At 33.8% G+C, this 13,798-nt stretch overlaps 2 protein-coding genes across 2 annotated transcripts; one reads left to right on the top strand and one right to left on the bottom strand.

Moving 5' to 3' along the window:
• The first annotated feature begins 6,318 nt into the window (after positions 1-6,318).
• Positions 6,319-8,265, top strand: LOC107428464 (probable pectate lyase 5). The gene is made up of 4 exons (XM_016038996.4): positions 6,319-6,533; positions 6,640-7,377; positions 7,515-7,653; positions 7,751-8,265. Exons 1-4 carry the CDS (start codon positions 6,427-6,429, stop codon positions 7,970-7,972), a joined length of 1,206 nt encoding a protein of 401 aa, XP_015894482.3. The 5' UTR covers positions 6,319-6,426; the 3' UTR covers positions 7,973-8,265.
• Positions 8,266-9,334: 1,069 nt separating this feature from the next.
• LOC107428512 (T-complex protein 1 subunit epsilon) lies at positions 9,335-13,527 on the bottom strand. The gene is made up of 9 exons (XM_016039058.4): positions 13,173-13,527; positions 11,951-12,269; positions 11,257-11,605; positions 10,950-11,082; positions 10,760-10,812; positions 10,368-10,470; positions 10,037-10,203; positions 9,841-9,954; positions 9,335-9,753 (listed from the first exon to the last, which is right to left on the bottom strand). Exons 1-9 carry the CDS (start codon positions 13,369-13,371, stop codon positions 9,583-9,585), a joined length of 1,608 nt encoding a protein of 535 aa, XP_015894544.1. The 5' UTR covers positions 13,372-13,527; the 3' UTR covers positions 9,335-9,582.
• Positions 13,528-13,798: the final 271 nt, after the last annotated feature.

Below are 13,798 nucleotides of genomic sequence, written 5' to 3' on the forward strand. Positions count from 1 at the left end.
CCTCCTTATTTCCATTTTAGGTTTGCTTGGGGCCAGTGAATGTGCTGGCTCAGCTCAACTCGCACTGTTCTTAAACATAATATTGTCCAATTGTTACAATGCTTGTTTGGTGGCATTGTTGGGCTGTACTAGTTTTGGGGAAGTTAATACCTATTAGTATTCTAGTAGCCAGACAAGCTCTTCTTAAAGATTTAAAATCGAGTCCGTCTCCACTACGCTTCATTCAATAAGTTTTATAGTTTAGGTCTCCCACTTACTCTAATAAAGATAAAACAGGTGGTCCTTGGAGTCATCTTTTTCACAAACTTTCTGACACCTAGTAAAAGTTATAATAAAAAAAATTAAAAAAGTTAAATTATATCAATCATTTAGAAATCATATCAAATAAATTTTATTACATCAAATCGTGGTGGGAAGATTTTATAAAAATAGATGGTTGACCAGCTGATTTTTTCTTTTTTAAGACCAAAATTTGAACCCATAAGCTAAAAAGACCAAACTGAACACAAGTTTGCCAAGTTCATTTTGGCAATGGGTTATAGAAATATTAAAAAAATTGCTAGAGAATGTAACAGGAACTAAACTCCATTTTAAGCTCGGAAGAAAGCCCTGAGTTAGTGGTGAAGCATCATAACAGGGCAAAGAATTGCTTCATCAACAGGAATATCAACCACCATTCGGAACTCAACATTTTTTACACTTTAATCTCTCTAGGATCAACTTAGAACCTGTATATACCCCAAATTTGTAAATTGTGCAACATCAACCAAGATCTTCACATTTATACCCTTGATCAGGGAAGTGATTCTGCTCATGTACATGCATTTTAATAGTTAAAAAATCATAGTTGTGAAGGTTTTGGATTGCTGTTGTATTATTACAAATTTCAAAGGTGTTGGTTCAAAAGGTAAAGTGCAAAAATGTTGGAAACACATAAGGGACACTGGTGCCAAAAATCTAAACTAATAATGATGATAATAATAATAATAATAATATTAATAACAAATCCACCCTCCTTTTTCGAATACTGCTCTAAAACAATAATTTCTTTTAAATAAAAATCATAATGTATGTTTCTTTATTGGTTGAACTTGAACCCCTAAAACGTTAAGATAAGACTGACCCATATCAAAATTTAGCACAAATTCCCCTCCTTAAAGATGTTGGCAAAGTTAAGGGCCCAAAATGGTTTCTCTGCACTTCTCCGTACTTGTGTGAGATTTCAATTTCAGGCTTAAATCTCTCTCTTGAATCTTGATATGTGAGAAGTTCCCGTCATTTTTTCATTTTATATTAATATATTAGCAACTGTTTACTTTATTCGTCTGGTCACAAATCCTCCCATCTTCAAATAATCACGAATGAAATCCTAAAAATAAAAAAATAAAACAAAATAAAATAAGATAAAGAAATGTGTGTATGAAAATGATAATACTAATAATGGAAATTTTGACTTTGGTAGGCGTAAGTGGGAAAACGAATGTAAGCAAATCGGATAGAAGATGGTGATATAATTGAATCCATAACCTTAGCACTTTACCCACATGATCCAATCATCATGGGATGCCTTTGCTGAATTCTCTTTTTTTAATATGGCTTCACCGATCATTTAATTAATGAATTTCGCTCTTCAAATATTAGTTCTTTTTTTTTTGTTATAGTTAATAATTATATGCAGTCAATTTTGTTTTTTTGTTTTTTTGTTTTTTTGTTTTTTTTGGGTGAAAAATCAAATTATTAATATGTGTACGCAATCGTACTTCTCTAGCATACGACTCTTTTGCCCCAAACATGGCATATGCTGTGGAATACATATATGGGATATACTTTTTTCTTACCCTTAAGGAAAGAATTTGTATAATTTTTTTTATTATTTCAAAAAAGAAAAAAGAAAGAATGTCATTATTCACTATGGAATACATCATTAATGTGGAAGTTAGTCTATAAAATAAGTAAACGAAATATATTTATTAAAAAAGTAAACTATATAATATCATACCATTAATTTTTAGATGAGATTATATTAAATCGATTTAATAATTTTAACATATAAGTATATAATCACCTCTTCTTGGAGTATTACATGCATTTAATAAAATAATAAAATTCTATATGAGTAAAGAAAAACTTAACGGCTCCCAAAATAAAACCCATCCAATAAATGATTAAAAAAAGTTATAATAATTATCTGAGTTTAATTGTCTATAAGTTGTCATCTCATGAAAATTTATAGGTGATATAAAAAGCAACATTGGTGTTTCTTCCATGGCGGACGGGCAACAAATGGATTTAAAGAGATTATATGATGGTTTAGCCAAGCACATGGCTTGCTATTAATATTCCTATATATGGGTGTACTTCACCAGGTCCTTAATTCGAAATTTTGTGCTATACAAACAAATAAAATTAAAAGTACATATGTATATAAGTCCTCAAATGCAATGGTTCTAGAATATATATTGATAACTGGAATTTGTCTGGCTGTACGTACAAAGTGGTAGGGCATCCGTATGTCCTTGTATAAGCTCTCTCTCTCTCTCTCTCTCTTAAATAAATAAATAATAATAATAATAATTAAGCTGTTTGGTCTATAAAGAAAATAATAACAAAATTCTTTAGAAGAGAATTTATTGTGCAATGCGGCTACGACTTTATATATATATATATATATATATATATATATATATATATATATATATATATATTTTATCATAATATCATGTGGCATGGGCATGCATGACTGTGTGTGAACCTTTGCTTGCATTAATCTATTAATGATTAATCTCTTTATTATTTATGCTGATGTTTATATTGTGCCCTTGAGCAAGTCAAAGTCACAAATTAAACTAGGGCTCTCTAGCTCATGTAGTTCCATAGAATTATTAATGAGAGAGAGTCAAGGCAGGCATGTGCAGAGGTAGATAGACTAGCTATAGTTGCATTCTTCCCAAACGAAAATCAATTAAGGGACTTAACCCTTAGAGCCCTGGTCTTTAGGGCTTATTGATAATTCTGCCTATTAATATTGGCAACAAGCAGCATTTCAAGGAGACCCCTTTTATTTTATTTTTTTGGGTAATGATTTCAAGGACCCCTTAATTATGGCATTTTTGTACTTTTGAATTCAATTATTAGGCAAAAGTAATATAAAAAGAAAGATACACAAAGGAAGGAATGTTAATTAATTATATAAATATGAAATTAATTAATTAATTATATATATATATGCATAGTTATTCTTGGGGTTGAAAAGTATGTGATCCTTTAAACCATGGTATAGTTTTGATAATGCGAGGATCATGGGAGGCTATATATAATAATAGGTTCGGCAAGCTATTTTTCTATATTGTTTCTTGTATATATAATATGCTTCAAGGCCAAATTATAACCACATACATGCATAGAGACGAAAATGATAAAAAATAATAACAAATATATATATGTATGTGAAAAACCAATGGGCTAAAATCATGAGGGGTCTTCGGATTCCTTTAATTACAAAGTAGAAAAACCAAAATATTCTACCCCCATATCTTTTTCTCTGCTACTTATCACACTCTCTACTCCTCAATCTCATCAGGAAGAGATCCAAATTAAAAATAAAATAAAAACAAAAGAAAACACACACAGAAAACCAATGAAGGACAACATTCCCCCGAATACTACAGTCTCTGCATATGCATTTATGTTATGGATATTGTTGTATTTGTCTTAAAAAGTTTTGGTTTTCTAAACTGTCGGTCATCACATTTTTCTCTCAGCTGCTTTCAATATCATCTACGGAAACCACTTTAACTTTCTAAAAAATAATAATAATAAAAACTTATCTTTATGAACTAGGCAAAATGAGCATGAAAACGAGAAACATTATCATTTTAGCACATCACAATGTTCTTTTCTTTTTTATGAGCTCATTTGCTCTACCAAATTGATCAAATTTTGCTGTCTAGCAATTTGGAGGGATGTTTTTCTGGCGGCAGAACCAAAAACTCAGCGTAAACCCAGCAGCATTTTTAGGTAAACAAAAAGTGGGGTCTTATATATGTGTAATAAGATTCAAGATACGCAATAATAAACAAGGCAAAAATCATCATCTTATCCTCTGCCCTCTCTACTTTATATACATATATACACATATATATATATATATATATATATGTATATATTAATGGATGCACAAAACAAAAGGTAGGCTTAATTTGTCTCCTTGTTATGGTCATGATTAGCGGATTGATCTGCCACATGGCAATGTGACCCCACTGACACGTATGAAGATTATTGTGAACTGGTGATGTTTCTCCTCATTAAGAAAATCATTCAATCATCAAATATCCTGCCAAAAGCTAATCAAGATTTTTGGCAACTTGCCTTTTAATATTAAAAAAATTAATAAAAAAATTAAAAAAGAATTGTTTTGGCTCAAATGTGTGAAAGGGATTGACTTTCATGTTTCAACTACCAACGGCCTTTTGATTCTGCTTGATCAGAATTAGAGGGTTCAGATTTAACCCTCGTGGGACCCAATGTGGAAAGAATATAAAAGAGGGAACAAAACCCACATGGGAGAACGTGCCTTTCCCAAGGTGAAAAAAAAAAAAAAAAGAAAAAAGAAAAAAGATGGCCATATCATCAATTTTTTGATTGTTGAAGGAGGATGGTACGGACCTCTCCCATGTGGCCTAATTCAGTGACTCTCTTCTTAGCCTCCTCCGAACCAAGAAAATAATAATAAATATTTTAAATTTTAAAATTTAAAAAAAAGAAATAAAAGAAATTAAATGGAAAAAAAAAAAAAGGCTGACAGAAAAAGAAGTCAAGTCAGCTAACTCCCACGTCAGCACGTTCGTTCGGAGGCTTCGACTTTCCGCGCTGTTTGCGGTTACTACCCATGTGTTTTTCTTCAATCTTTTCAGATTTTGTATTTATGATTTTTATTTTATTAATCAATATGATAAAATTATATTTATTATTTCTTTTACCAAAATTTTTTTTTATCAAATATTATTATATATATATATTTTAGAGGTTCGGTTTCATTCTCCAAAGCACTAAATTTAGTTACTCTTATATCATACAAAAATAAAAATAATAAAAACACTATCTAATACCCTGATACAAAGAAAAGAAACAAATGGAATAATTAAAGTAAGAAAAAGGGTTCGTATATTGCTTTAATTTGTATGCTTTAAAAGTACATTCATGGTGGATGGAGTTTTTCAACCCCATTTTTTCCATGACACCAAAAAAAAAAAAAAGAAAAAAAAAATGTGAATATGCATCGACTAAGTCCAACCCAATTGAATACATTGAAAATTAGGTTTGAAGTTGCAAATATTAATTTTCAAAACTTATTATTCATTTTGAGCCATAAATATTTATGGTCTAACTAATAAACTCATTCAGCTTTTTTAATTTTCAAAAAATAGGAAAAGGGCATACCTCAAATAGATTGGATACTATGATTGGAAACTGTGTAGCACTAAATTCAAGTTCATTTATGAAAGAATCTTTAATCAAAAGCACAATAATGAAAGACAAAGAAAAGGAAATAAGAGAAAGTGGTGAAAATAATAATTATTGCAACAAGATAAAAGGGTATGGCAAAACGCTTATCATACTTTTACCATTGGCTAAAAATTGGTTGTAGCTATTTGTTACAACAAAATTGTGATAAAAAGAAAAATCTTGTAGATTTAAAAAATTAGAACAACCATTTTCGAATAAAGAAAAAGTTCGAGTAGTAATTTAGAGAAGTAACAGAGAATTCCCTGATTAGTTAAAAAAATATATATATATACAAAAAATTAAAAATAAAATAAAACTTTTTTGTTTTCTCTACCAACACACTTTTGCAAGATGGAAAAATGAATTTATGTATATGATGGAGATAGAAAGCAGGGTTTGTCTACATTTTTAATCACAACACCCACAGAAAATTTCTATGAAATTGGAAAATGAGTCGGTGTATAATTTAATAACTCCATCACATAATGTCTAATTATGATATGAAAATTCAAAACTATCCCACAAACATAGTCTCATTTTTATTTATTTATTTTAGAAATACATATCAGCTCAAACAAATTGACTTTCCATTACCAAATAATTGAACATCTTTATTTTGGATATATTCTTTTAATATTTCATGCAAATGAGGAAAATTGGTCTGAATTAATTAGAGAGATCCCTTAACGGCCAAACTACTGAAATGGGACCCACTTAAAACGAGAATTAAGGAGCTGCCAAAACCCCAAAACAAATTGTTATAATTTAATCAGAAACTTGTACCCATTTATTTCCTATATAAGCTCTCACAATTTTCTCAAACTTTCACCACAAATAATCTCTGCTTTGCTCTCTCTTCCTACTCTCTGTTCATTCTCTCTTCTGTTTTCCTTTCCTTTCCAAACAGAGCCCAAAAAAGTTATGGCATTCCCATTCTCTGTTGTCATACTCTGTTTTCTTCTAGCCCCGGTCCTTATTTCCTCTTCCCCAGTTCAAGATCCTGAACTTGTAGTTGAACAAGTACACAAGTACTGTCCTTGAAACCCAAAACTGGCTGATTATTTAGTTGAGAGTTAATATTCTAACAATGTATATAACATTTGTCTTTTTTTTTTTCTTTTTTTTTATTTGCAGGAGCATCAATTCTTCAAGAAGAAATCTGGGTTACCTTTCTTGTGGTACAGGTAACCCCATTGATGACTGCTGGAGATGTGATCCCAATTGGGAGAAGAACCGAAAGCGTTTAGCGGATTGCGCAATTGGGTTCGGGAAGCAAGCCATTGGAGGCCGAGATGGTAAACTGTATGTGGTAACTGATGCAGGGGATGACCCAGTGAATCCCAAACCAGGAACTCTTAGATATGGTGTTATACAAAATGAACCACTCTGGATCATCTTCAAAAGCAACATGGTGATCAAGCTAAAGCAAGAGCTTATAATGAACTCTTTTAAGACGATTGATGGTCGAGGAGCAAGTGTCCACATTGCTGGAGGACCATGCATTACCATCCAATATGTGACTAACATTATAATTCATGGTCTTAATATCCATGACTGTAAGCGAGGAGGGAATGCATATGTGAGAGACTCTCCAAGTCATTATGGATGGAGGACCATATCGGATGGCGATGGAGTTTCGATTTTCGGTGGAAGCCATATTTGGGTTGATCATTGTTCTCTATCTAATTGCAATGATGGTTTGATTGATGCTATCCATGGATCCACAGCCATCACCATCTCTAACAATTACATGACACATCATAACAAGGTCATGCTTTTGGGACACAGTGATAGCTACAAACCAGATAAGAACATGCAAGTTACCATTGCCTTCAACCATTTTGGAGAAGGGCTTGTTCAAAGGATGCCAAGGTAAAAATTTCTTTTCAAACTTTTTGGTTTTTCATATGGTTTTCAGCTAAATGCAATAAAAAGCATTTTTTTTTTTTTTTTCCCTATGGTATTTGAAACTCTCTGAAATTCTTGTGCATTTTTCAATATCTTTGCAGATGTAGACTTGGATATTTCCATGTGGTAAACAATGACTACACACATTGGAACATGTATGCAATTGGCGGCAGTGCTGCCCCAACTATCAATAGCCAAGGCAATAGATTTCTTGCACCAGATGACAGATTCCACAAAGAGGTGAGGAATATATTTGTTTCTCAACAATTATTATTATCCTCAGCCTTTTATGTAAAAATTTGAATCACTGATATGAACGTTTTGGACTGAAATTCAGGTAACCAAATATGAGAACACACCACAGAGCGTGTGGAAGAATTGGAATTGGAGGTCAAAAGGAGATTTGTTCATGAATGGAGCTTTCTTCACGTCATCTGGTGCAGGAGCTTCTTCAAGCTATGCTAGAGCATCCAGTTTGAGTGCAAAACCATCTTCTCTTGTGGGTTCAATGACTTCAGGAGCAGGAGCGCTTATATGCAGGAGAAGCTCGCGTTGCTGATTTTTCTGGTGCTCTTAAAAGTTGGTGATAGTCATAATATTGGCAAAAGTGAGAATTTTTATAAAAATATATTTATATAAAACAAGAAAGATAATCCAATTGTAATTATATGGTAAATTGGATTTATATATCTTCTTGGATATTGTATTGTTTTTCAAAAATTTTACCTAAAAAAAGTTAACAACCTTAGCTTGCTTGTCCTAGACCCACTATCTTGTAACTTGTGCAGAAAAACCTTTCATGGGGTTGTAATTAAGATATAATAGCTAAAGCGTTGTTTTTGTTTTCTTGTTTCCGATGTTCAATGAAATGACAACTTAAAACATCCAATCTCTCTCTCTCTCTCTCTCAACAAAGATAAGAAGCATTTCTATGCTTTCTTTGCCATGTCGACAGTACTTCTGTGCACAACATGTGGGCTTCAATGGCGCATTATTATTGACGAACTTTGCCGAAAAAGCAAGGCATGGCATCTTATTGCATTCAAGTTTGATGAATAACCAAAGCGCCTACTCATTAAAGCTGCTCTTCTTGTCAAAACCCAGTTGACATAAATATCATCAACAGGATTCATAATTGCCAACACCACCATCACATCCTATCCATATATACCATTTATATAGTCGGCAGAGGAATTTATGTAAGAGAAGGAAAATGACAAAAAAAGAGCTCTATTATTGCCCATACCGAGAGAGTTGAAACCATACATGGGTCATTTAGTAATTGTCATTTCTCCTACATTTAACATCATTTGTAATGCCATGAACGTGAACACGTTTTACCTTGTGAGAAGATTAATACCCCAAAAAAAAAAAAAAAAGTTCAAAATTAATACTATTTTTTGTTTGGAAACATAAAATGAATTTAGAAAGTGGACACATGATAGGTCTTTGGCACAAAGACAATTATAGATCACTTAAAGACAAAATATAAATTTCCAAGCTCCACATGCAAAAGCCATTCACCGATACTAGAAACAAAATACAAAATTAAAACATGGAACAAAATGCCATATTCGCAAACATTTGAAATAGATCTAGAAAACGTGCGACATCAAAGGCTCAAAGCTACCAAAGGGACAACCATATTGCAAAGCACCGTTAATCTTTTTTCGGCAGCTAAGAGCACTTTACAGCGAAGAGCATGAAATGGAAGACCGTCCAGGTACCACGTGCTCTTCATTCTAATTGCGTAGGAAAAATCGATTCCTAATGAGCAAGAGAGGAATATTACTGTTTTCTGGTTTTGTCACGAAGATTCTTAGGATGTTAATGCAGCTAACGCTTTAAATGGAAATGATTTTGGAGTAATCAAAATTGAAAATCTCGCGTTATATTACATATGACAATGAGGTGCAAGGAGGGAACAACAAATACTTAGCCCATAAATTTCCCAAAAGGAACAACCAAGTCAATAATCCATTACAACAAAGTAATCAAACTTCAAAATCTACGAGCAACAAGGTATCCATCAAGTGAAATATGTTCTTAAAGTTGCTCGAAACACCACGTGCTTTTTTTTTTTCTTTGGTCTGAATAAAACACAAAACACCAAACTAACATAAAGACCTTCTGGTTTGGGCAAAAACCCTAATTCATAAACTCAAAATATCAGTACTCAGAAGGGGAGATAACATCGTCTATTTTCAATATCATCTTAACAACTTGTGTTGCCAACAAAATTTGTTGCTGCTTCCCAATTAGAGTCTCGAAGACGTTCTGCTCACACATGTCATTAGTTCCAACATCGTTGCAGTCTATTCCATAAAAAGGATTGTTCTCCTGTACAAAAAATCAAAGATGATGATTTGAAGAGAGAGATTGGAAGCATAGATGTCAAAGTTAGTGAAAGAGCAAATCATAATTTACCTTGATTTGCTGAGATTTCACAGCAGACAGTGTTTCAATGGGTTGTAGACCACTATTCTCCGCAAGTGCCATAGGAATTGAATCCAAAGCATCAGCAAATGCTCTGATAGCATACTGTAGTGAAAAAAAGAAACGATGAATATGGTTGTTGTATCATGAGAAACAATAGATGAGGGAAGAATAATCATCTTCAAACCTGCTCAACTCCAGGGTATCTATCTGCAGCTGCCTCCACAGCAACAGAACATGATATCTCAGCCGAGCCACCACCATACACAATGGAATTGTTGCGAATGAGATTCCTAGCAACACATAGGGCATCATGTATGCTGCGCTTTGTCTCCTCTATAATCATTTTGTTGCCTATAAGTATCATCAACCACCAATATCTCAAGTAAGATTCAATGCTTCATCCATCCAACATAGATCAGCATTGTTACAGAGCATCTACTAAGTTAGTTACCCACCAGCATACCATGCCAAATCAAATTGGTGGTAAACGGACAATAAATAGAATATAAACCTACCTCCACGGATAAATATAGTTACAGCCCTTGAATTTGCACAGTGTTCAATATACAGCATTCGATCTTTTGTAGTACCAAATGATTTTTCCCGAACCAAACCAGCCTAATCAAAAGAAACTCAAATCAGTTTTTCTTTTAATAACTATGGAATTAGTGAGAAAGAGTATATTCATTAACTAGAAGAATGTAGAGCACGAATGTAGAGCACGAATGTAGAGCACAAACAGTAACAATGAAGGCCCAAATTGCTTTCTTATCAAATTAATGAGTGCTAAGAAATGTCTAGTAATTCAAGCAAAGGGAAACGACAAAAGTACCAAATTCCACAAGTCCAGGTGTGAATACAAAGAACAGACACCGAAACACACAAAGAATAAAAGAGAAAAACATACCTTTCCCAACTTCTCAGGAGTCAACTCCTGGAACCTTGGCACAATTCTTCCACCTAAAATACATGAATACCATCACTTAGAAATGGGTTCCAAAATTGTTGGTACAGCCACAAGCATACGAAAACTGTGTACCCATAAATGACAAGTATATCAATAATATTGAAGTGGTAAAACCTCAAATGAGACAAACCTGTGGCAATTGCTATTAGTTCTAACTCTACACCACCAACCCATCTGACAGCAGGCAAGTTCCTGTGCATCAACAAGTGGTTTGCTTCATCATCAAACCCCCATTGACAGATAACCAAGCTAGCACCGACATCCTGCAACTCAATAAATCAGCCTGCGTGTAAATCAAGATAGCATAGAAACAACTAAACGAGAATGTTGCAGATCCACCTAATTCTCAAATTCAACTACAAAGACGGTAAGTTAAAACAAAAAAGAAAAACATCAAAAGATAATAAACGTTACATTCAACTACCAAGCAATGTCACCTTGCATTTTTGGACCATATCATCAAAGTACTTCTGTTCTTGCAGCCTTAGGGTCTGGAACTTCTCCACTGAATCAATATCAACCTTATGTTTAGTCTTTGGCTTGGGTGGCTCAAAGGGGCAAGTCAAGATAGCAATTTTTGCATCTTCAATGCGCTTTGGCATCTGTGGATGGCTCATATCCTTGTCAACAATAATTCCATATATCAGCTCAGTATCTTCCAATTTGCCTCCTACTTTTCCCTCCACCTTTATTAAATCTAAGTTCACATCCTTTCTCTCTAAATCTGCCACAGCAAGAACTGCTTTAACAGCAATCTCAGCCAGATCACGCTTGCACCGATTCACACTGCGTACAATGAAGAAAGGCTCAGACCCACCACATATAACATAGATATATCATTCAACAAAGTTGCAATAAAAATATAAAATCATAATCAGCACTCTCAGTACTTTACATTGCATTTAATTATAAAGGCTCCCACAGTATATATGATTATAAAGGCTCCCACAATATACCGTAGGAAGACCTACCAGAGCTATTTAGCTGCTTCAATTATAAGTGCTGCACCTATATATTATTACTTCCACTGAATGCATATTTAGCATTTTCTTTATAACTAATGGGCTTATATAGTTATACAAAGCCGCTATAATGCACAAAAGTGACAATGAAGAGAGAGGGTGGACATACATCTTTGATGATAAAGTTGTCATGCAAGTTTGAATCAAAGGCTCTAAATTTGCTGGACCAAATTCAAACTTCTGAGCGATACGCTCCAAGTGCTCAACAGCTATTCTAGAGGCCATTTCAAAGCCCTCTGCAATCCGTATTGGATGAATACCATGTTCTAATAGTCGCTCAGCCTGCTCTAGAAATGAACCTGCCATCACAACAACTCCAGTTGTCCCATCACCAATTTCATAATCCTGACTTCGGGATAAGTCGACCATCAGTTTTGCGATTTGATTGTCAACATCCATCTGCTCCAAAATTGTTGCACCATCATTTGCTGAGAACAAACATCAAAAACGAAAGGAAACCTCAAAACTAAAGAATGAAAGACTGGAATTCATGAACAATATCAATTTTTATCTATGCATATCATAATCTGTAAAAAGAAATAAATGAAAGAAATCAATAGATTCATCGATGCATTAAAAAGAAACTCTCTCACAAAGACAAAGGATGCCCATTTTTTAAATACATTTCAGAGCATCAGAGAACTTGAAAGGCTAGGTTCTGAGCGTGTGCATGACGAACAAATTTGAAGTTTGTTACCCGCGGGGGGGTGGGGGGAGAGGGAGGAAGGTAAGTAGGTTTTGGAAGAATGTAACAAAAAAGTAGTTAATGAAATAAATATGTCGAAACTCGGAATGAAGGTCCAAAAATTTAGCTTATACTAAGTATTAAAACTGGAAAACCAACCAGAGCTTAACTGTCCACCATGAACATAAGTATGTCTGGGACAGCAACAAAAATATTAGCTAAATTTGTCTGGGACAGCAACAAAATATATTAGCTAAGTAGATAAACACGGAATCATAAATTCACTAAATAATTGGTACTGCACAAACTCTAAAACGATGAGCGGCTCTACTCAAACCTAAAACAGCAAACCGAACTCGATCCAGTTCTACTTGCTTAAAATCTATAACATTGTACGTTCCGAACACTAATCTAAAATGCGATTAGTTAAACACCCACTTGTTTACTTATCAACTTCGCCATCATCGAACATAGATCCACAAAAGAAAATTAACAGAAGCAATCAAAAAACCGCAAACCAACCAACAAACTAGATAACTTCAACAACAACAACCCAGATCAAGAAAATGATGAAATATCATTTTAAAAAAAAAAAAAAAAGAAAGAAAGAAAAAGAAAAAAGTTTGAAATGAGAAAAGAGACAGACTGATGGTGACGTCGCCGTCGGGGCTGGAGAGCATCTTGTCCATGCCTTTTGGGCCAAGGGATGTCTTGAGGATGCGAGCAACGGCTTTACCAGCAGAAATGTTGGCTTTATGAGCATCGAGGCCTCTCAATCTGGTCTTCTGCTCCTGCTCCTTCAAGATGATAAAGGGTCTTCCGAACTCATCGAACGCCAACGCCATTTCTTCCCCGACCACTGTCCCTCAGCGATTGGGGGTTTGTATGTGTGTAGCTTTTCGAACTGTGTAGAAGCTTTCCCAGAATGTGTTCCAAGTTCGATACTGGGATGGAAAATAAGGGTTTTAGGAGCTTGTCACTCTCTCTCTCTCTCTCTCTCCTCGTTCTAGTTATACCATTTTCTTTTACATTTTTATTAGGGTTTGTGGATCTGGTTATTTCATATTTGGGCTTCCTCTTATGATCCATCTTTGCCTTATTCGAATTTGGGCTTGACAATAAAATTCTTAATACACTACAAAAAAAATTGAAAAAGAAAATCCTAATTGTTGCATGTCACCAAAAGGGACGATAATTCTAATTTGTTAAGCATTAAATAATATTATCATTTTTTTCCTTTACTCTTTTATCAATAATCGCTCCTTCTAAAAT

This window comes from Ziziphus jujuba, chromosome 12, assembly GCF_031755915.1.
Source record: "Ziziphus jujuba cultivar Dongzao chromosome 12, ASM3175591v1".
NCBI lineage: Eukaryota > Viridiplantae > Streptophyta > Magnoliopsida > Rosales > Rhamnaceae > Ziziphus > Ziziphus jujuba.